Here is a 24,145-nt window from a genome sequence, read left to right as displayed (position 1 = left end):
ATTTGGAGCTTTGCAATGTGTATTTCCCCAGGTTGGCTAAAAATTATATGGTAATCAGTGGTTCTTTGATTAAATTTTAGTTAAATAATTCAATGCAGAGCTGGTGCATTTCATCAAAAGAAGAACTGACTGTGTGAAGCTGCTGAAATGTCATTGTCTGGCTGATTTGTAGATAAGACTTCAGTGAAACAGTGATGTTGTTAGGGAGAATTAAAGTATCCCTTAAATTCTAAAGAGATATTCCACAAATCTTCTCAGTTCTTGAATATAAGAAAATTTCAGAGCTGTTTTCCCTAACATGGGAGCTGTCGTTACATGGCAGGGGGCTGGGACTGAGCCTTGCCCCCCACTTGCCTCAGGTCCCTGTGCAGCAGCCATGGTGGTGCTCCCTCAGCTAGGCCCTGCTGTCCTCTTCTCCCTTAACCTCTGTGACTTTTGTGCAGCAGGAGTCTCGTTTCTCCCTGCCGTGACTAACAGCTCAGTTACATTTCTCTGCTTAGCCCTGCTTTGTCTAGTTGCTGCATTCCGTGTCTGCCCTTTCTGGTTTTTGGACTATAGATTTTTTCCAGTTCATTTCGTACCAAAAGTGGTTGAAAGCTATACGCTGTTGGACGTACCTGTTAGAATGCTTTCTGCTTGAAATGAAAACCAACAAGCAGAATGTCTATCATTCTCCCATTTATTGAAGATGATATGTTATTTTCCTAGAATAAAATAAAAATGAAATAGAATTTTCCTAGAATTCTGAATAGGCTATTTTAAACTAAATTGATTTTTCTTCCCTGTAAAGAATATAATTCAAGGTTCCTCAGCAAATAAAATAAGAATTTGTGTGTTTTGGGCTGGGGAGATGCTGCCCCCCCACAAACTTTTTCCTGTCTAGAAAATTTAGTTTTGCTGTTTTTGTTTTTGCTGTAGTTTGAGCTATGAACACTCTGTATTTCTAAGAAGTTTCAGATTCATGTGTATTGTCTTCCACTAGGACACTGAGGTTAAGGTTTAAGAACTCTCCTACCTCTTCAGGTTAAACTCTTCTCTGTGTCTGCAGCTAAATTCTGCATGGATATATCTTATATGGCAGAGATTCTGATTATTCAAGGAACTTCAGTTTTTCTTTTAAATATAATAGTGAATTGAACTATTATGTAAACTTGCTGTACATTACTCATTACGTATTGCATTAATTTGTTTGCTTTGGTACTGTTTTCTTTTTAACTTCAAAACTTCTATTTCATATTATTTATGCTTTTAATTTTACTCCCAAATATAAATTTGCATCTACTAAATATTTTAGCAAAAATGGCACATCTTTATTGTTTTATTATTTTAACTTTACTATACTTGGACGTCTTACCTGGATTAATTTAGGTAAAGAAAAAGATCCCAAATCATTTGTATGTCAGTAGTTAATACAGCTTGTACTTGCATGTAGATCAGTAGAACTTTAAAGAGATACAAAAATCTTGTTTTCTGACCATTTTATAAGTGATTCTCTCATGGAGAAATGAAATGGCAAGGAGACAGTACCTTACCTTGAAAAAAACATACAGAGTAATGTTTGCATTTATATAGGTGAATGATAACTGCAGTTTGCTGAAATGGGATATGTAGTTTTTACAACCTTAAGCGTGCTATTTTTGAGAGAACTAATTATGAAAGACAAACTACTTGCCCTGGAGATCTACACATTAATATGGATAAAATGCTTTTAGTTACTACATAATTACTACACTAAAAACTCCAGTTACGTAGTTCATTTTTGTTTTAAAGCTGTGTATCTATGTGGATTATGTTTGAAAAACTATTTTTTCATAGGTTTGGTTTTTTTGCTGTTGTTTTTTTGTTTGTTTTGTTTTGTTTTGTTTTTCCCTCTATAAGCAATAAGGGCAGAGGGGAGATCCTGTATGTTTTTAGATCTGGTGTGGTAGCTGCTCTGCTCTCCTTACTGTGTGGATGTATTTGCAACTCAGTTTAAATAGCACAGTGGAAACCCAGATGGAGGGCTTTTCCTAACCTTTAGATTACCTATTCTGTTGGGAACTCCACTGTTTTTTTCATGGCTAACTGTAGCTTTACATGCCTGATAAAGAAAATCAGAGTACTTAAAGAAAACCAAAGTCTTCTCTGAGGCATTTTAAATGGTGAGTATTTGCCTGTGATACTCTTAAAAGTCATTTTGAAAAATGTCTGTGATAGATGGTGCAATTCTGAAGAGAGGACAATAGCAAATTACTGAGCTTCAGTAGATTCAATTGTAAGTGTATAATGTTACAGTAAGTGACAGAAGCAAAAAGAAACGGAATAAAAGGAGTTGTTTTTTTTTTCCTTTTGTACACTTCTAAAGTTAATTTTTTATTATCAGATACTGAGAAAATGATCTCACAGTCACTTATCAACGAACATTTTTGAGCTACCAGTTTTCTGGGGCACATGGCTTGCAATTTATTTACCTCTGTTAGTTGCTTTTTATGTTTTACCGCTTTTAGTGAAAATTATTATAATCCAGCCACATGAACATCATATTCTTTAGTAGTAAAAGCAAAGTGAATTATGTTTGAGCTGCTTACGATATGATCAAGCATAAACACATGCTACTTAACTGGTGTTGTCAGGAACTGTGGAAAATTGCAGTATGCAAGAGTTGTAATATCATTGATTTTTACACAACTCTTCATGATGATTTGTGCTTTTCTGTAGATTTCAATTCCTGTAGTCAGTATAACTCATAAAAGCTTTAAACTCCTAGATTGGTGTTTTTCTTTTCCCTGAACATTTTAGTGTTTGCAATTTCTAAGCAGAAACGTTTAAATTCTAGCTACCTCCTCATGGCTCAGAAATAAAAAGAGAGGTAGAAAGACCTAAAACTGTCGTTTTAGGAATCTAATTTTTTATGGTAGTTTAATAAAGATGAAGGACCCAGCTCATAATTTTTGAATTTTAGGATTGGCAGTGCTTAATGTGCTAAGAGGAAAAGCCCTGGGTAGTATGCAAATCATACTACGCTGTAACACTATAGAAAACTCTTTTTTTTTTCTTCTTGGTGGTTTGCTATTCATATGTAATACTGTCTGAAGCTGAGAAAAGTCTTCAAAGGCTGAAAAATGATTATAGTAGGGGAGATTGAGCTTTGTGTTTTGAAAACAATATACATTTTCATGTATGAACAGTGGAGGTTTGAGTAGTGAAGATAGGAATAAATAATTGAACATTTGTATATAATATTTTATTCCTAAAAAGGACTTCTTAAAAGTAAGTGAAGTTGTCCTGATTTAATTTTCTCTTAATTCTATGTGTTTATTTTACCCCTCCCAATGCATAAAGTAGTCCTGTGGAATGAAGTTTAGGTTTTAAAGTCTTACGTTCCTAGTTCTTTTCTCCCATAAGTTGTCAAAAGCAACAATAGTAATTGAGATCTTTTTTATATTTGTATAGCCTTGTATTTTGTGTTTTGCAACAAGGAAACCTGCTCCCTAACATGCAGAAATAATTGCTTTTGCTCTACTCTCTGTTATAGATGGTTTGCTTGTGTGTGATTTGCCTCCTCCAGTGACAGCAGGGGTAGGGATGACAGCAGGTCAGAGCTCTGACATGCAACCTGACAAGTACAGCAGGGAGGGGAGAGCTACTGCTGAGCACATAACAGCAACTGTGGCATATTTCTTTGCATGCAAGGATAAGAAAACTACCACATAAGTGAGCTTTTGGAGTTTGGGTATGAACTTTTATAGACCAGAAAAATTTGTCAGGAAGGCCCACCTTTTGTCTCAGGGATCCTGACTCAAGTCTAACTCGTTATATTAGTAAAAAGGATTTTGAAATCATCAGTGGGTCTTGTTCACTAGGAGAGAAGAAAACTGCTCAACAAAAGTAAAGGAAAGGCTACAGTGGAGAGAAAGTTTCTTTTACCTGAGGCCACTAACAACACAGAGCAATCCAAGGCATGCACTGGTTAAATCTTAGAAAGTGCTATAGGCAACCCACTCTTGCAATTGCCATAGAAAATTATTGTTGTTAGCTATTCTGTTGATAGTTCATATTGTAGGAATTACTAGCAGATGGGAAAATAGATGACTCAGAATACAGTATTAGCAATCCATATTTTTTTAATCAAAGGCCTCTAATAAGGCATGTTGCATCTGTAAGATTCGTTTAAGCAGTTGCTAGGAAGAATTTGTTTTTTCAAGTAAATACAACAAACTTGATACAGATTATTTTTTGATCAATTATCTATTTTCTTAACAATTTAAACCCCGAAAATGCATTTGCTTGTTTTCATTGCAGCAGCTTAATGGCAGTATTCCATAATTTAGTTTGATAGAATTGGAGGTTTGCAATAGTAATTCATGCATTATGGAATTGCTAATGAAATCTAATTTTATCATATTGAAAACATCACAGGCCTAGAGCTTTTATTTACCTCTGTTAGCTGTCAAGGGTGGATTAAGACTGTAGTGTGCTACATCCACCCAAACTTTGGATTTCGCCCCCTGAAAAGTTTGGATGGCTACAGATGTGTGCTGGCCAAGACCAGCTAATGAGTTCCAGACTCTTTTCCAGACCCCTTCACTCATGGACTGCAATTCATGGACTGCAAGCACCGCCAAGTATCTCAGATACATTTCCTTCCTCCTGACTCCTGTGCTGGACACAGGTAGTTAGGATTCACATTGCACCGCTTGTCTTGATGACCTTTGAAGGTCCACATATGATTGTGTGTTATCTCTTTCCTTCTCAACTTATCAACAGAGATCTCTGGTCTGTAGACAGGAATGCCTATATATTTTCCAGTTGCATATTCTGGCTCAAATCTTTGTCAATATGGTCTGATCGGGGTTGCAAACAAAATATATAAGGTATGGTGTGGGTCCTCCTGCAGGCAGGAGTATTGACTGCAAGTGATTCTTTGTCTTGCTGAACATAACAATCCAAATGTAGCTGATCTATCTGAGATACACTCAGTTAGACTGAAAAACATAAAAACTGTTGCCTTTCCCTTGCTGGGGTTTAGTTCTGAGAGATGACTGCATCAGCATGGGAGGAAGGAATTCCTTCTATGTCACTGTTTGAAGATGTAAAAGAAAGCAAACCGCCTGAAGCCAGTGCTGACCAGAATAAGAATGTTTTCTGCATAGAAAATATTCTGATGAATCTTCTATCTTTCATTTATAGCACTGGATTATTTTTTCTTCAGCTGCAGAGCTTATCACTGCTTCTTAAAAACCCATGTAACTGTGATTAGCTGTGGTTCCTGCCAGCTTCACACCAGGGAATGTACCTGTCTCTGGAGACTCAGTAGCTCTCATCTGTGATTTGATCACAGCTTGTGGATGTGCCTGGAACTTTCCCAGCCTCTTGATTGTTGCTGTATCCCAACTTCAGTTCTCAGTAACAAAGGTGGTCAAATTAAAAGAAGGTTGCTAACAATTCTGAATCTGTTCTGCTGCTTTTTAACTTTTGCACTTAGCTTTTTTGGAGAAGTTGCTTACCCTGTTATGAGTAGGTTGAAAAGTGAACCAGGAGGAGGCAAATGATGGGTATCCCATTTGGTAAAAGTTCGAGATGAGCTATACCAGGTTTCCTCATTTCTTTTTCCTTAGAGGAGAGTGTGCAGTGTATGGTTGTGTTGCCTTTTCCTAGAAAATAACAGTTCAGCTGCAGGATTAGATAGATATGCTTTGGTATCCAAAAGATATCAGTGAAGATGAGTGTTCCCATGCACCTTGCAGATGCTCCATTCACTGAAGCCTGCCTCTGCCTTGGAGCTGGACCATCTTGACACTAACTGTCATCTGATTGTGAGCATCTGAGCTCAGAAAGGACGCGATTGATTCTCTTATTTGGAGTGGCAGAGATTAAACGGTCACTATCAGACAAATAATAGCTTGATTACTGAACCACTGTTTTTGCAGCTTGTAAAATGCTATCAAACTATCATTTAAAACCTTTTTGAATTCTGGTTGCTTGCAGAGAATTTCCCGTTTGTGTTGGTAGCCCTTTTTTCAACAAGCCACATGGGAAATTAGCTATGGCAGTTTAGATTGTGAACTCTTTACAAATGGAAGTGCATGAGAGTGCCAAGCTCTATCACTTTAAGAAACTGAATAAAAATATTCATCATGCATGGGAATAAATTGCATAGGAATAATTACATTTCCTGTTTGAGTTGTTTCTGCGCATCTCATTTAATATATTTGCTGTTGCAATCAGTGCTTGGGCTTCTGCAGTCTTTAGGGTTCACAAAAAAACATTCATGGCACAGAGAAAAGTCAAGAAGCAAACATTCTGAATGAGGAGATATACGTGTGTGTGCACAGAAACACTTCCTAGAGTGAGCTGCAGCATTTCAACGTGATTAAGTGGTTTACTATAGTACATGGAGCTCTCTGACCATTACTGTCTAATCTAACATCTGATGTCAGATGGATGAGATTCATAACTGTTTTCAGATTCTTAATTTCCCTTTTTTCTGTTATTTGCTTCCTCTGTGTGTCCCAAGCTTCATCTGTTCATACAGATGAGCACTGCAGTTCCTCGTGTCCCCTGGGTGACATGACTGAGATCATTCTGAAAGATTCTTATTCTCTGGATTTAAAAATTCATTCTCTTTGTATTTTAATTTCCAGCCCAGCTGTCTGTGATCCTTAAAGAATATTTAATTCCATTTGCTGGCTCTGTTTTTTGACTGAAATTTAAATAAAAACTGAGCCATCACATTATTCTCTGACAATTTATTTTTTTAAAAAATTGGGTTTTTTTGTGCAGAATAGTTATGTGATCACATAAGCTTGAGTCTATTACGTGCAGTTTACACTTGATGTCTGCAGTGGTGATTCAGAGGGAGTAAATGGTTGCCCAAGCTGGCCTTGAACAGACACAGGACTTCATCAGTGACAATAGAAAACTCACACAAGTGGTCATTGATGGTGCTTGTCTTGGTCCACTGCTAGTCCATGGAGCCACAAACACATTTCTCAGATGTGCTAAAAACAGTGGTTTTATTGCTTCTCTCATCTCTACTGCTAGGAACCAGTTAAAGAGGGGAATCAGTTCTGTTGTATCTTCTGATAGTACTGCAAATTCGCTCATCTAGCGAACATCTTCTCTGAAAAGTTTCTGTATTATGCTAGTAATATTTACCAATGGACTGAAAAAGAAAGAGGGTTTCTTTTTTTGTTTGGTTGGTTGGTTGGTTTTTTTTTAAAGTCTTTTCTTTCTCTGAAAACTGAAGGAAGTTTTTCTCTAAGAGTCTTGGTGACTGAGGAATGATGATTCCTTTCCCCCATCCTTTCTTACATTTATCAGGTGGGAGAAATGTCATTAACTGGGCAGAGGCAACTTCTTCCATCCTAAGATGCAAAAGGTGCCATTTGTCCTCATCAGAGACAAACATTGGTTTGGGGCTGCTGAGTGCATCTGGAGTTTCTGAAGCTGATGCTGCTCTGAGGGTCTCTGGTCCTGGGGATATTTTGACTGCTGACTTTTAATTCTGACCTTCGCAGAAATCTTATCATTAAAACAGCATTGAATGAAAATAGGCATCTTTTTCTATACACTTTTCTATGCATTTCTGTTCTTCACTCCATCTTGGTTATGCATTTAAGTTTGTTTACTATGTATGGTGTAGAGTATCGGTAGAAATCATAGTGCTGGGGTTTGGACTGTATGTAGCAATATGTGTTGCTAATTTATATGCCTCAGATGCTGATAAAAATAAAGATCAAAAGTAGTATTTCGTTCCTCAGGGAAAGCAGATCAGACGGTGCTGATGGAAAACTGCCCTAGATTCGTAAACTAAGCATTGACTCATTAGAGTTGATTCAGAAAATATATATATATATTTTTTTCTCCTGAGTTAGGTGATATGCTTGTTTGCAATGCCAGCATGTTTGCAAACACAGTATAGATCATCCCTTTCCTAGGATCTTTGAAATCTGTTGATGTTCATGACACTGTGTGAAAAGTAATGGACACACAGGCAGTTCCAGCAGGAGAGAGAAGTGAAGAAAGGCACTGGACTTCCCCAGGAAAGAATTACATAGGGCAACCAATGGAAGGAGTTTTAACAGTGGATCCTCCCTGCAAGAGCAGGTGGGGCATTGATACCTGATGTGTCCCGGTGCCTGCCGGGAACCTGGCCTTTGCTTGCATACTTCTTGTGTCACCCATCGTTCTTAATGAATGAAATGTAATGAACTCTTTTAACACTGTGAGAAAGCATTTTTAGAAAGAAAAGAGGGTGGTAAAAGGTAATTTCCTCCCATGAATTCCGGAAATTATTTTGTGTTATTTAAGCATCTTGTTGGCCTTGACTGGTTCTGGCAGCAGTTTGTCGAGGAGTACAGGTGTCTTGTCACTCTGATCAGAGGGTACCTCCAAATATCTCTCAGATTGTTGCTTACAGCACTTGTCTGTTTCTTAAGGCTTCTGTGAGAGACTGAATTCAGTAAGAAATATTTGATCAGCCGGTGTAATTTATATGTGTGAATATAATCTTGTGTACTATGGCATGCATTTATTTTCAGCCTAGGGAGTTTAATCCCAGGCCTATATTTATTCACAGTCTAATTACAGGGTATTCAAAGGGATTTTTTTAATTGTTATTATTTTTATTAACTGTGCTGAATGTGTGTGTGTGTTTTCATATGCTGTTACTTACTGTGGAGCTTCTGTCTACATAAACAGTGATATATATATATATATGTACACACAGGGTATGTAAAAACACACTGCAACTGTAAACTAAAGGGTTATGAAAAGCAATGGTTTTCATATTGCTTATAAATAGTTTGTAATCTTTTTCTGTGTTTTTTTTGTTTGCTTGTTTTGTCTTTTTTGCAGTTGAAGAATCTAAGTTTAGAAGAATTACAGATGAGATTAAAGGCTTTGGACCCTATGATGGAACGAGAAATTGAAGAGCTTCGTCAGAGGTACACTGCAAAGAGGCAACCTATCCTGGATGCAATGGATGCCAAGAAGAGGAGACAACAAAATTTCTGAGTTCATTTTACTTTCAGAGATAATGCTATGAGTCAGTGTGGACACTGGTAACTTTGTAGGTCTGAAGGAATTTTATTGTGAGAGTTTAAAAAAAACACAATCTTTTCATTCTTCCTTCACAAGCAATGACAATTGGAGCAGTGAAAAAACACATGGTGTTCTGCAAAGGGAGTGAAACACATTACCACTTGTTAAATTTTCAAACGTTTAATGTAATAGAAATTTGGTCTGTTACTTCCCAGTCTTTTTCAGGTGTATTGTGGTAACTTTGTGTTGTACATTAGGAGGTGAGTTTGGAGCACCTGGAACTATTTCTTGATTGTACAACACTACAGAGCCTTATGTTGCAATATACTTTTCCTCCCACTTAGTAGCATATTTATTGTGTAATCTTTGATTATCCTATTTATTTTATGCCTGTTTTTTTTTTAATTAGGAAATATTTGATAATATTGTGGAGAGAAGAGCTAGACTAGATGAAGTTAGTATTGTAGTAGAATGAAAAGAAGCTCACCACTATATTATCTTTTAATACTCCAATTTCAGCAAGCATCCCAATTCAGGACAGCATTTGAACCTGTGTTCAGTCCATTCCTATCAACAGAATTCTAAGCATAAAGGAAATAATAAGCACATGTTTTTCTGCTCTCCTGATTGAAGGATTGTGGCTGCAGTTGAGCAATACAATTGTTACACTAGAGAGCATTCTTTTAGAGAATATTTCTGTCATTTTTACGCACACAGAATGGTCTCTCATTAAACAAGAAAACAAGTGCCTAATTGGTTTTGATTTTTCTATTATTCAGGAGAAGCAACGCTTGCAGTCACTCCTGCAGTGTAATTTTCCAATTGCTATTGCAATTCTGACCAGTATCACCTTCCTGTTTTGCACCGTAGTTATATCCTAGTTTTATAATGAAGTAACAGCTACACTTTACACATACTGGATATGTTTTTTAGTTCATTTAATTTTTTAGCACTATTTTGAGGGAAGAGGGGAGTTATTAGTGGTTTGGGCTTGGTTTGGTTTCACATTATAGATATTAAGGGATAGTAATTTAAAAGCCAAAGAATATCAATTGAATACTTATATATAATGTAAGTACTGAAATGAAGCAAGGTATTGCAGATCTCTGAGAGTTCTGTCCTGCAATCACTAAACATGCAAAATTCCTGTAGTCTTCTGTGGTAGATTTTGGGAAATCAGAAATGCAGGACCAAGCTTTTAATATCTTTTTACAGCTTCTTCTGTCTGATTTATATTGTGTAATATCTAATAGGTAGATTTACAACATTGCAAAAGCTATTTCAGACTTAACCAAAAATGTGATCCACTTTCTGAACAATCTACTGGGTTCTCTGTTGCAATCTTTACCGTTGTTACCTTTTTATAACTAACCTTACTGTGATAGTCAGACTTCTTTAAACAATACAACTGAAAAGGTCTTTACTTTCAACCTCCAGCTGTTAAGCTTTTAATGGTGACTACTGTACGGGCATCTTCTGTTGAATGTTTTCTGGAAATTAGGAATCATCTCATACCTCTTAACATTTACTGTCATCGTTTGTGGACCATTTAGATGGAACAGTGCAGGTTTTGGAAATGGTGCATTATATCTTAAAATTGAAGCAAAAGGAAAAAAAGAAAACAAAAGATTTTACAATATCAGCATATTACAGCCGTGCTGGGACCAGAATTTGGTTTTGAGCTGCATTACAGCCATTGTTGTCATTGTCATTCTGTGTGTGTTTGCGTGCATGCCACGCTCTGATCTGTACACCCCAGAGTCAAATAAATTTTAATTGTGATTGTTAGAACATCCTTACCCTCAACTCTTTTTATATTTCTTAAAATAATGAGCATCCCTTCTGAAGAAGCAAGAACACAGAAGATCCATAAAAATTACTTTAGGTAAGATAAATGCACCTTGTAATCTTATGCCTCACATTTATACAATGAAATGATGTAAAGTAAAAAAGTGTATAATCATATCATTAGATTATAATCATAATGCAGCAGAAAATAACTGCAGCAAACACCTCCCCCATTAGTTTGATTCTTATTTAAAATTCATTCCTATTTCCTCAAATTTCTGGTGTGTGTGTGTGTCTATATGCACGTGTGTGTGTATATATATGCATGTCTATAAGTAGAAATATAGAACAGGATTACGTAAACCATCAGGAGAGGAATGTAACTTGCCTTTTGTTGGTGTGCCTTTTAAGCAAAGTGTCCAGACACTCTTGCCTTCATCATTAGCAGCTTTCTTTTCCCTTACTCTCTGAAACTTTTCCCACCAAAAAAGGGCTTTGATTTTGAATAATGTCTTTGCAGTATAATCTGTATAATAACAGTGTAACGTAATGATCAGAACTTTCATATCTCATGTATCCTGAAAGCTTTTTAATGTAGTGCACTAAATATGAATTAACTGTCCAGAGGGACTCCAGTAAAAGGCCATTTTAGACTAGAGGTGCTGCAGTCTGACATCTGAAAGGTAGCAGAAGATAAAGGACATCCTCTCTTCACTCCTGATCTGTCTGAATAGAAGCAATTTGTGTAAACTTAGTGCATGAGCATACACACATGGAGGAGAAAAATTTAAAAGTCACGGAATAAAATAATTAAATGAAGCAAGCCACTTCATAGAGGTGGAAAAATGGCTTTTGAAACACTTTGAACTGCGTAGGTATCAGCAGTTTGTGACCAAAGAATTCTTCCACAACTGAAGTTATTTGTGTTGCCCTTCTGGGACAGTGTGAAACCTGTCTTTGGTTCCAGAAGCTTGCATTCCAGCCTCTAAATTAAGTGCAAGCATAATTTGTAGAAATAGCTTTTATATTAAGAGATGATTACAACTCATTTTTCCTTTCTTCTGTCCAAATGAATCAAACCATCCGTGCTAACGGCTGCACATCTCTACTGCAGGATGAGCATCTCCATAAAGGAAAGCAGATAGTACAGTAAATACGGCATTTTAAAGGCGAGATTTGCAGAAAATCTGATAGAACTACTGACAAGGTAACCTTCAGTAAGATTTTAACCAAGTGGTTTCTTATTTGCATCTGATTTTGTCTGTTTAGGTTTAGGAAGAAAAAGAGAAATAGTTTTGAAAAATAATTACCTTTTACTAAACATTTGTAATAAAAGTGAATTTTTCGTGTATAATGCTGTCTTGTTGTTCATTCTAACTAAAGCTAATGTCACTAGTAATCATTAATGTTCATTTATATAGTTGTATCACCAGTAAATAACAGCTTGTCTGTATTTGCCCAGGTATTTTCAGAGGAGAGGGTGCAGTGGCTCGGGCTCCTTCTGTGTCCACCTGCACAGTATGTTGAGCTTCTCAGTATAAAAGTGGTTGATGGTAAATGATTAATGAATCAGTGCACAAGTCCATGAGGTAACATTAGTCACCATTGACATGCATTGGTGCTTCTAAATGGAATGTATTCTGCACAAATTCTGTAAAGCACTTTGTGTGCATGTTGTTTTATCAATGTGATGTGGTGAAGGTTACATTTTCCTTTTAATTGTATTCATGGCTATAAAGCTAATTAAAAAGACTTTATAACATAAGCATGCCTTTATTTCTTTGCATTTGTAAATATTAAGAGCTCCATCTTACTGTGGTGTTTCTTTCTGCACTTTCAAGGCTTAGGAGGATGTTCTCTAATATCATAGAGTGAGCTGGAAAATTGGCTTAGGGAATTTTCTGTACGAGGCTGTGGTACAACACTGTTATGTCTACTATTGTCAACGAGGGCCCTGCAGAAAAAAAGTCTTGGGCAACAGGTGGTGCTTCCTGCCACTGTTAGGTGCCAGATGATGTAATATTGCACTGCTTTGAGGGAAAGGCAAAATTACTTTCATAATAGTTCAATGTAAGCTCATTACATTGTCCCTGGGACTTGCCCCATTAAGTTTAGAACAAGTTTCCTTCACAAAATGTTTGTTGTTTTTTTTCTCTCTGTTTAGCGTATTCACTATGGAAAGGAGCTGCTATTTATATGGTGTGCTCTCATCCTTTGGTTTTTCTTTGTTAGAGTATTTGAAGAATACTTATTCATTCCTCCTGGTTTGCTTCTCCCTGCTCAGAAAGACAAATGTGGGCATTGCTTTAAACCAAGTGTTTCCCTGAGCTAAGTGTCCTTGAGATGTTGTCCCACAGATGCCAACAATGGCATTTATTCCTTTTGTCATTCATAAGAGATCATTGAAGCGAAGTCTCAGCTGCTCTGGACATGCTGCTTCTGAGACTAATGTTGGCTAACAAAAGTGCCTTTGTAGCTAACTGTTCTTCATCAGTGTTTCATACCTGACTTGCTTCCATTAATGCTTACTGTCTTTTATGTCTGTGCTTTATGTTATTCAGTTGCCACTTTTAGTGGTTTTAAACAAATTATAATTGAAAACACCATAACAATGCCAAGTACTTAAACCTCAGGAAGAAGTCACTGAAAGAATGATTCTCTCTTCTTTTATTCTCCTACTCCTCTCTGGGTCGTGGAAGCCTTTACTGCAGATGATGAATATATAGATGTTTTGACATGGACAGACCATCCATGCTGTATGGATGCAGATGGTTTTAGCAAGAGTCCTCTGCTGTAGTGGCATCAAGGCTCCCGAGAACTGTGAGGAAGCAGCACAAAGCAGTGTGTCTCCTTGCCACCAAGAGATGTGGCACAGATCTGGAAACTGCTGGTCAGCATCAGGGTAGCACTGTATCAAACCGGTGCCTGTTGTGAAGGAAGCCTGATAGGGTGCAGCTCATCATCAAATGGGCAAAGCCGTGCTGCAGTGGCAAATGGCTTTTGGTGCAGCATTGCTCTGTTGGCAGGAGTTGACACTTTGACAGCATGGCCTGACACAGGAATAAGAAGTTTTCATGTGTGTGTGGCAAACAGAGTTCTCACTTGCTGTGCAACCACATGCTAATTGTCTGGATATATATTTCACTTCTACAAGTTAATTAAGGCATATGGTCTTTACTTAAGAACTAGACACTGCCCTATGTGGATATTTCTTATAGAGAAAAAGATTTTATATTCCAGAATCTCTCCCTGCTTCACTCCTAGAGAGAAATACAGCTCTCCTAATCATGTTTCTCCACAATATTTGGACCTGACTGGTATAATTGGTATAATCCTTCTTTTTCTGTACACAGGTGTGTGCATGAGCACACAGACACACACCCTCTGCCTTCTATTCATTCCTCCGTTCCCATCATGGGAAAGTGTCCGTGGCCCTCAGATATTCACAGCACAATGCCCTTAAGATTTTTCTGCCACTTCACACCTTCCTGGACTTGCAAAGCCAGCGTGGTTACTGTTAAGGAAAAACACACGGCGACTACATCAAAGAGAGAGACCAAAAGGTTTTGGTTTGATTTATCTGACACTAAGCCTTTAGTGTGATGCATCAATTGATATTTCATTTTTATTACAGCACAATTGGGTATACAGACTAAACAGCGAGAGGTGTCCTTTTGATCTCTCCCAGCACATGAAAACAGGTGTCACAGTCCAGGGATTATGTAGGTCAGAGATTATTTGAAGAAGGATTAAGTAGAGCTACCAATTTTCTTAGCAACCATATCCAAAAGCATGAGAATCTATTTAAAATGCAGGCCTTCTCTCAGATAGGTCACTTATTTGTCATATACCAATTCTCTGCTGAAACTGTGGAAGAAGGTTAAAATTTTTAAAGTTTTATTTGTGATTAAAAAAAAAAAGCAGAAACAGATCAAACTATGTACTTACAGATACAATTAACAAACTGAGTCTCCTAAAATCCTGGTGTTTGTTGTTGTTGTTGTTGTTGATCTTTGTAGAGTAACATCGTTGAGACCATCCAGAAAATAGTGGGGTAATTCGCCAGTGTTCAGCCATTTATATGCACATACAAGTAATTATAAGCAAAGTCTGATTTACCTCTGCAAATTGAGTAGAGGTCTCTAATGCAGTGAGTACTGGTGCTGTATTTCACTAAATGCAGCTGCACTTCTGAAACACTGCTCTTCCTCATTGCAAGAACCTCTCCTCCTATCAGGCATGGGAACACAACCAGCAGTGAGTTGGTAGCCCACTGTGGGTCTGTTCTAAAAAGGGCTGAGCGACCATACACCTCCCATTTTATTTTCAGTTACCGAGGAAGGCATGTCCACTGCAGACTGTTCAGCTTTCACGCATGTTCGTTTGCTTTGGGGGTTATTTATAGCCCACAATTAAAAGTGTCTGAGATCAGTGGCAATGATATGTTAGACTTAATCGACGCATTTCTCCTACTTAGTGTAGCTGTGTTCTGTTGACACAGATCCATGAGTAGCCCCCGAGCATGTTATTATTGGGATAAATAATCAAGAATTTCTGTGATTCTGTGTGTAGGACCAGCAATACAGCAGACCCACATCCCAATCATTAATGCAAATTTATTCCACAAGTGGGTATAAGTTTGAAGCCTTTTAAATGTGGTTAACACTGATTTATTCAGCCCATCAACCGACACAATTTTTATAGATCTCACAGCACTTATCTTCAGTTACTGCCTCCACAAAAAGCACAATAGTTAGGTCCTATCTTGCAGCTGAAGTAGGAGGAAGTCTTATTAGCAAAGTGTTTGACTAATAATTTATTTTGTAGACAGATGCTGAACGAAAGTGTTTAGTTCAGCTCTTTGCTCTAGAAGAAGGAACAATGATTAAGTTGTATTTAAGAAAAGATTACTCTTGTGCTTCTCAGCTGCCTTCCAGCTTCTGCAGTGATGTATAGAAATGGAGCTGCTCGGGACCGAATGTGCGCAGCGCTGCAGCACCAGCAGCTACGGGGTTTGCAGGAGTTGTGTGGCTTTGCTTTCCCAACACTTGCTTGCTCTGCTTCAAATACTGAGGGCCACCACAGCATTCAGAGCTGTCTGTTGCTGCCAGGAGAGAGGGAAGGAAAACCTCCTGACACCCCAGCTCTCTTCATTCAGGAACCATTAACTCTGACAAAGTACACAGCCGCTCTCTTCTATATTCCTGCCGTGTCTAGACTTAGCTCTCTTTGTGCCTAAATGGAAATCACTGAAGAAAGCCAAACACAGCAGAGCACACCTGCTGCCCCCACCTTGCAGCATGACTCTTGTCTCCTGCATTGTTTCAGCACTGGGACAAGAAGATTCCATCTCAATTTGAGATGGTCTTACTGTGAGAAGCTGGCCTTGCCAGTAGCGCAAGACAGAGAGAGTCACGTTGGGAAAATGGTTGGGTACAGCTTACTCTTCCCATAGGGACTTGCAAGCATCACCAACCTCTTATCGACCTCAGCTTTCTGAAGAGTATACTCCCACAGTGATATGGAGGGGCACTATACTGGGAAAAGGCACGTCCAGAGAGGGATGAAAAGGTTCAGAAGAGATGAAGTTTGGAACGTTCAGTGAGAAGCTAAATCCTACTGGTACCTTGAAACAAATAACAATTTGAGGTGCTGATGTTTCTTCTGTTTTTCTCTGAAGGGTTGGATGCATTCCCCTGCCTGTCCAGCCAGATGCATGCATTCACCAAACTGAGGACTTTCAGGTTTAGGGTTGTGCATACTGGGGCAGATGAATGTCTCTGTGTGCAGTAGAAGGTCAGCCAGAGGCTGTGAGGTGGTTCTCCATCTGCTGCACTACAGGAGAAGTGAATGCCAAACAGACTGCCAGCAGCATCATGCTATGTGGGAGACACTTTCTGGACTGCTTGGAGGTTGCTTCTTCCAGCTGAAGGCCCATATCTTTGTGTTTGAACACTGAAGGAATCAGCAACGGGACAAACAACTGCGTTGAGTGCCCATACATTGTGGCTGACTGTAAATTATTCTCAGCTGAAAAGCATAGGTTGGTGGTGGGTGTTTGTGTGGGTTTTTTTAGGAAGAAGGCAGAATCTGTAAAAGATGCTTCAGGACTGGATGGGAATATTGCTCAACTCTGCCAGAATAGTGGGAAGCCTGAAAATATGTTACAGAAGGCCCATGAGGAAGTCAGGTGCATAAATTGGGAGAAAAGAAGAAAAAGAAGAACACGATGAGAAAAAAATAGTTTGGGCTCAACACCTCACTAAGGGATATGAGTAGTGACTCTGGGTTGAATATTGCTTGAAAATACCATGAAAGGTAGATTGAAGTCAGGAGTGTTGTGAAAGGAAATGGATAACTGGGAAAGCAAGAACAGCTACTCCAGGGGCTTTCTGCTGCTCGTGTGTGTGCAGCTGGGGCCCACCAGGAGAGGGGCCGCTTGGAAGAGATGAAAGGTCATGTCAAATTGATTTAGTACCTACAAGTGCTATAGGTGTGCTGCTTAGTCCCTAATTGATGATGTAGAGAATGAGAAGCTTGTGCTATTTGCTCAACTAAAAAATGTGTTTCATCTTCTCTACACCCCCAATTAAGAACATTTTTAAAAACAGAAATTTAGCCTGAAGTATACATTTAAAAGAAACAAAGAAAGAAGTATTCATTTTAAAGAAACCTTCAAACAAAGGTATGCTTCTCCTTTGTTATATATAAATATATATATATACTCTCCATATATATTTATATATTTTTTTTCCTTTGTATATACTCACAATACCCTGAAATCTAGATTTATTCTTAAACCCTGTATTGATGCATTTTTTTGGGTGCATTTAACTTCCATAATGTGGCACAAAGCAGAGTTCTTGAATGAGCAGTACAGCAGTACACTATGGGGTCAAGAAATGCAGCAGAATGAGCACCGGATACTGTAGTTTCCTGCAATCCCATGAAGTCTTGTACCAAAGGAAGAAATACTGGAGTATAAATTTGGAAAATTAAATGCAAAGTTCATTGTTCTGAAGTTTCACTGTGAAGGAGATTGTGCTACATTATGTGAAGAAAACATTGCTTTATAAGTGAGTACGATAGTCTGCAGGGAAAAAGAGAATTTGCAACTGATGAAAGTATGTGAATCATAAACCAGGCAATAATACAAACTCTGAATGTACATAAAAAGCTTAATCACAACCTATATATAGATTTTACATCTCAAGAAAATAATGTAACATTGCTTCTCAAGGACATTTCTGAATCTTTATAATAGCCTAGATTTGTACTAGAAATCAAGATTCTATACTTGCTCATTCCTGAAGTAAGTTTCACAGAATCACAGAATCAGAGAATGGCCCTGCCACATGCAGGACCACCAATTTCCTCCCATTTAATACTAGACCAGGCTGCCCAGGGCCTCCTCCAATCTGGCCTTGAACACCTCTAGGGACGGGGCATCCACAGCCTCTCTGAGCAGCCTGTTCCAGCACCTCACCACTCTCATAGTACAGAATTTTCCCCTGACATCCAACCTAAATCTTCCCTCCCTCAACTTAAAACCATTTCCCCTTGTCCTGCAGTTATCTACCCTTTCAAAGAGTTGATAATTTCCTAATTTGAAATATTATCATAATCCTCATTTAAGCACTTCAGAGCTTTCAGCCCTAAGAGAGAAGTTGCAGCATCTTCACTGGTTACAAAAAAGTGACCATCAAAAGGCAGAAGAGCACATGCAATGTTTTTCAATGTCCATAGAAAGCAGATCACTGACTACAATAATTTTCATGTTTCAGATCCTGGAGAAAGTGGCCAATTAGTTCTCTAACTGAATTCTGACCTTTAGATTTAGAGAAATGAAGATGACCAATGATTTTATAAGTCTGGAGCAAGTATTGATTACTCAAAATGTAACCTCTTACAGTTGCAAAGACTTCTGAGATATTGAAATTTTCCTTTAAAATATAAACATTTTTCTGTTTAACGAGAGATGAGAATTCTTGGCACTTTGGCGGTGATGGGCTGGTGGTTGGATGAATGATCTTAGCGGTCTTTCCAACCTCAATACTTCTATGAGCCTATGATTATTGGGATGAGCCCTGGCATAGAGGTTGGTTACTCCATCAAATGGCAGGAAGGATGTGCCTCATTCTTCCTTACGTGGGTATATTTGGTGAGTTAAGACAACATTACTTGGAATAATTACCATCTGCCTCAGTGAAAAATTCCAATAGCCTAAGCAAATATTAGTGCTGCTGGACAAAGCAATCTCTTTCAGGATACAGTGGTGTGCAGTGCCAGCTCAAACAGATTAACTCTAAGCAGAAATAAAGCAGAAAATAAGGCTAGATCTCCTAGGATGATCAGAGCAAAAAGGAAAACTAAAACAGTCTTGGCAGGTATCATCCCCTGAAAATAAGCCTGAAATGGCGTATGATTGCTGTCTGTGTATACACCACGCATGTAACCACTAGGAGGAAAAGGAATTATTTAAACTAAGGAAAAGTCCTGGCATCAGAAAAACCTCATATGAAGCAGCTGTTAGTATAATTACGCTAAAAATTAAACAAGTCTTGGAGAGCAGCGCGGTTCTGGAATGCACTTCCAGGGGAGTGGGAGCAAAGGCTGGCTACTTCTGACATGGAGCTAGTTAAGTTTATGAAGGGAATTCCTGTGTACTGCATAGAGTCATTGTCATGATAATAAGAACATATTAAATTTCAGTACTTTATTTATTTAGTGTCTTTGATCCAAAGCACTTATATAAAAAAGCAATAACGAAAATTCCTTTCAACCGGTACAATAAAAGTCATAATTCCTTGGGGTATTTCATTTTCTTTAGTGAAACACAATTTGGACACATTCCATTCAATACTCGCAGAAATGACAGAGCATCAGCTCGATGAATAATAAATCTGGAACATAAGATAAGCTATAGGTTATTGAAATGATGTGTTGTAAAGTTTGGATCCAACCTTTGCAACATTAAACTAATAACAGCTGAGGGAATTTGTGACTCTTTGGCAAGTTTACAGGTCTCTTCCAATAACTGCCCTGGAAGTCACTGGTTTTAAGCTCTGTGAATCTGCTGATTGTGGAACTGAGATAAAACCATGACTTGGAAGATTCTCTGCAGGCCCCAAACCCACAAACCTAATAGGAGCTGCGCTGGCCTTCGCACCAGTGGGAGATTCTGCCTCCTCTGCAGTGTTTAGCTCAACTGGAGCTTGTGAATGTGCTACACAAGCCCATCCCTTCTCTTCTTTCACTCATGGAATTTCAATCCCCTGGGTAACAAAGGAGTGAAAAGTGTTTCAAGTTCAGATGCTTCATTCAGCACCTAAGTCAGTCTTCAGGGCTATGTATATGGCTGTTTGGTGCTTGGAGATAGAGAGCAACGTCTGACATCTATGAATGCTGTGCTGAAATCTCTCAGAGTTTTGCTCTGGTAAGGCTGGGAAGGACCTGTTTCCCTCAGATCGTGGCCTAAATCAATTCTGAGGGAACAGTGTTCAAAGGACATTTTGTGTGCGGGAAAGGTATTTCCTATTGAGTACTCTTTGGTAGATCACTGGAGTCTGATCCTGAGTGCTCAGCCTTCTGGTTTTAGGTCGAGCTGATACAATATCATCATCAAAAGATCCAGATGGCAACCCTTGATAGTCTGGAAGAGGACATATCCTTACCATATTTGCTTCATTCTGCCAATGCGGCTGCTTTAGTTTAGGTACCACTCCTTGTTGCAGTACACAAACATGGGCTTCCAAACAAGGCAATTTTAGCTTTAGTATTTCAGTTTCAGTTGCAATGTATTTGAATGTATTTTCAGGACCTCTCTAGTCTTCACAAGTTAAAACGAAAAACAATCAATTGCTACACAATATGTAGTAAATGGGGTGGAAAAGGCGATGGATTTGAAAAGAAATGCCGTTGTGCCCTCTGAGTGCCAGCGGGATATTACAGCACAGAGCAACAGAGGTGTTGGGAGAGGAAGGGGTTGGATCTGCCTGTTGGCTACAAGTGTTTGATCTCGGAACAGTTACATAAGGGAAAAGGCTGATCGCTCAATAAGTTTATGCAGATTCATGATTACTGTTGAGAACCCAGATGATCTGCTCTCTCTCTCTCTTTTTAAATAAAAGTACAGGCTAGCCCTTGAGAGGGTTTGCATTGGCTGCGTCACAGAACTGGTGGGAGGATCTGCCCACAGTGCATGCAGCATTAAGCTCTTTTTCTGTATCTGTTCTTTTCTTAGGCCCTTGCACTCTTTCTTAGCTGTAACTTGTGAGTTCCTTTCTGAGGAAAAATGTGACTTGCAGGGCTTTTTTTTTTTTTTTTTCTTAGAGTATCCTTGGCAGAAAGTGTAATGGAATTGGCTGCCATCAACACCTGCTTTCAAGTTTTCCTGATAAAATTAGACTCTGTATCTCAGCGTCACATATGGCATCTTTATAATTAGTCTTTTTGCAGTATATGAATGTCAGTTCCTAAAATGCTGCCTGCACTGTTCATGTGGGAATATTTCTCTTCATTAAACAAATCCAGATTTTCCACTGGAGCTTCTAATCGCTGAAAACCCACATCTTTGTGTGCCTAATCTCAGAACCATTTGAATGGACTGAAATACAGAGTATCTCCAGATTCACTGGAACCACTCTGTGTGCCTCTGAAAGCAGGAACCTGAGACGCCTCCATGGCCTCCATACCTCAAGTTGCTTGTGACAGCGCGGCCTTGGCACACACAGCCACCAGAAATGAGGCTGGGCTTCTCTGGAGGGCTAGCAATTGACTTTGTCTTGGAAATAGAGGTAGGCCTATGCTGAGGAACGTCTAAAAAATATTACTGGACATAACATTTCCAAACAAGAATACCCAGTTTTTAACACGTGCTTAAGAGTAAGCCAGCTTCCATTGAAATATGAAGCTTGGGGGTGTTTTCGGACATGTGACGATTGAAATTACCAGTCAGAAAGATGGAGAAGAGCGGTCCCTTGTCAGTGATTCCCAGGTGATTTTTTTGAAAACAGTTGTGAAATGCATTGGAAGTCCTATGTCTGTCTTGCGATGGTCCTGAACTGCTACAAATACCACTTTAGGTGGTGGGTGCTTTGTTCATCATTAGTTTCACAGCTGAGAATTTTTATTCCACTTGGGTATGTTCATTTCTTTGCTCAAATGAGGAAATGCACAAAGTAACAAATCATCACTACACTGCTAGCACTAATATCAGGGGAGTGGAAATATTCAGATGGAAAAGTCAGCATTCGGTGCCTAAGCAACAGGATGAGAATGTGCAAACTGTCAACTCAGAATATAAATTTCTTTTGTTTCTCAAGTGCAAAGTTAGTGCAGTGTCAGCAACATTACCCTCTAGGAAAAAAAAAAAAAAAAGGATGACAAATAGGAAAACATTTATAAACACAGCTCTTGATAGCTCTCATGCAAACTGCTGTCAGACTTGTACACTAATGCAGTGAATCATTCAGGCTCAGCTCACTGGGAGTACTCCTGCTCATATTGGTAAGGCTAGCCATAAGGGATTTCACTTTATAGGCGTAGTAGTCTCTTAAGTTGACCGATGGAACTTCTTTCATGCCATCACCAAAATCACAGCTCCTCATGGCACTTTCTAACTGCTTCTGACGCCTATAAAAGTGGGAGAATTTATTGAAGATCAGTGTAATGGGAAGCACTACCACCAGGATGCCAGCTAGGATGCATGCAGATGCCGTCAGCTTGCCAGCAGTGCTCCCTGGCACAACGTCCCCATAGCCCACCGTGGTCATGCTAACAGTGGCCCACCACCAGCAAGCAGGGATGGTGGCTAGCCCCTCGTTCTCTTCTTTTTCAATGGTGTAGGCCACTACTGAGAAAATGGAGATGCCAACAGAGAGGTAGAGTAAAAGGAGCCCTACCTCTCTGTAGCTGTACTTCAGGGTGGCTCCAAGGGACCTAAGACCCGTTGAGTGCCTAGCAAGCTTTAAGATGCGAAAGATCCTCATGAGCCTCAGGACTTGTGCAACCCTGCCTAAATTTGCCAAGGTTGGACTACTTTCCACCACCAAGTTGACAATTAAGGTAATATAAAATGGTAGGATAGACATTAGGTCAATCAAATTCAGGGCATGCTGGAAAAATTTTAAAAAGTCAGGAGCTACTGCAAATCTCGCCACCAGTTCAAAAGTGAACCATGCAATACCAAAGTGCTCCACGATTTCAAAGCGAGGGTCTTCCTCGGGGGTCCCGCTGCTGTCAATGATCTGGAAATCTGAGAGGCTGTTCAGGCACATGGTCACGATGGAGCCCAGCACCACCATGATGGAGAGCACACTGAAGATTCGGCTCAAGACTGAGTAGCCAGGGTTATCCAAAGCAAGCCAGAGCTGCCTCCTGATGTTTCCAAAGGGTTGTTTGTCAAATTTAGAGGCATCGTTGTAGAATGCCAAGATCTCATCAAAGGAAGATGTGGTACTTTCCTGGTCACTTTGTTCCTCCCACTTCTCTTGGTCTGGCTCCATTTTCCTCCCGTGGTAGCTGTAGCTGCAGCATGAGTCTATAAAGAACTCATTGATTCCCCAGTACTCAATCTCCTGGCTGAAAGAAAAAACGCAGAGCTCGCCCATCACGTGGAGCTTGCCAGTGTTGTAAAAGTGGAGCACGTAGGGGAAGAGCTCAGGATTCCTGTCAAAATAAAACTCATTCTTGGTGTCATCGTAGTCATCGCAGAGCTCCAGGATCGATTCCTTCGAGTGACAGCTCAGCAGTTTGCCCAGTCTGGTCTCTGGGAACCTCAATAATGTGTTGGATCTCATCTTTTTCTTAAAACCTCCAACGTTGATGCTGATCTCATTGTCTTCAAAATTCGCCTCAGATAAAGCCTTCAGGCTCTGCCCTGTCATAGTGACCTCCTTCCAAAGGTGTGTAGGAAATAAAAGCCTAGAATGTAATTGCACAAAGCATCAGCACATCAGCAGAATGGGCAAATCTGAAGCCTGTTCACCTAACATTCTCATTTTCTTTTTCTTTCTTTCTTTTCTTCTTTCTTTCTTCCTTCTTCCCTTCCTTCATTGCTTCTCTTTGTCTCTCTTTTCCTTTCTCCCCTTTTCTATCATTCTTCCTTTCTCTATTCCTTTCTCTTTCTTTCTTTTTTCTCTCTGCTCTCTTTCACTCTCATTTCTCTCTCCATCTCTCTTTTTCCTTTTCTTTCATTTTCTCCCTTATCTCTCCCTCTCCCCTTTCCCCCTCTTTCTCCCTTTCCCCTTTTCTCTCTCCCCCTCCCTACCACACACCACTGCTGCTCCTTTGTTCCAGCCGTACCTCTTCTCCCACCTCTCCCCGCCGGCTC

The 24,145-nt window shown here is 39.2% G+C and overlaps 2 protein-coding genes across 2 annotated transcripts in view; one reads left to right on the top strand and one right to left on the bottom strand.

Annotated features, from left to right (window-relative positions):
• The window catches only part of STK3 (serine/threonine kinase 3), a 147,840-nt gene extending 135,263 nt beyond the window's left edge, over positions 1–12,577 (top strand). The window contains exon 11 of the mRNA XM_019614164.2: positions 8,839–12,577. Coding sequence (XP_019469709.1) covers positions 8,839–8,997 — 159 coding nt within the window. The 3' untranslated portion in view covers positions 8,998–12,577. The remainder of the gene's footprint in view (positions 1–8,838) is intronic.
• A 5,765-nt stretch (positions 12,578–18,342) lies between these two features.
• Positions 18,343–24,145, bottom strand: part of KCNS2 (potassium voltage-gated channel modifier subfamily S member 2) — a 25,487-nt gene continuing 19,684 nt past the window's right edge. The window contains exon 3 of the mRNA XM_010709169.3: positions 18,343–23,736. Coding sequence (XP_010707471.1) covers positions 22,266–23,699 — 1,434 coding nt within the window. The 5' untranslated portion in view covers positions 23,700–23,736 and the 3' untranslated portion in view covers positions 18,343–22,265. The remainder of the gene's footprint in view (positions 23,737–24,145) is intronic.

Source organism: Meleagris gallopavo, chromosome 3 (genome assembly GCF_000146605.3).
Source record: "Meleagris gallopavo isolate NT-WF06-2002-E0010 breed Aviagen turkey brand Nicholas breeding stock chromosome 3, Turkey_5.1, whole genome shotgun sequence".
NCBI classification, from domain to species: Eukaryota; Metazoa; Chordata; class Aves; order Galliformes; family Phasianidae; genus Meleagris; species Meleagris gallopavo.
Note: the sequence above shows the minus strand (reverse complement) of the source record. Positions and strands in the feature narration are given on the sequence as shown.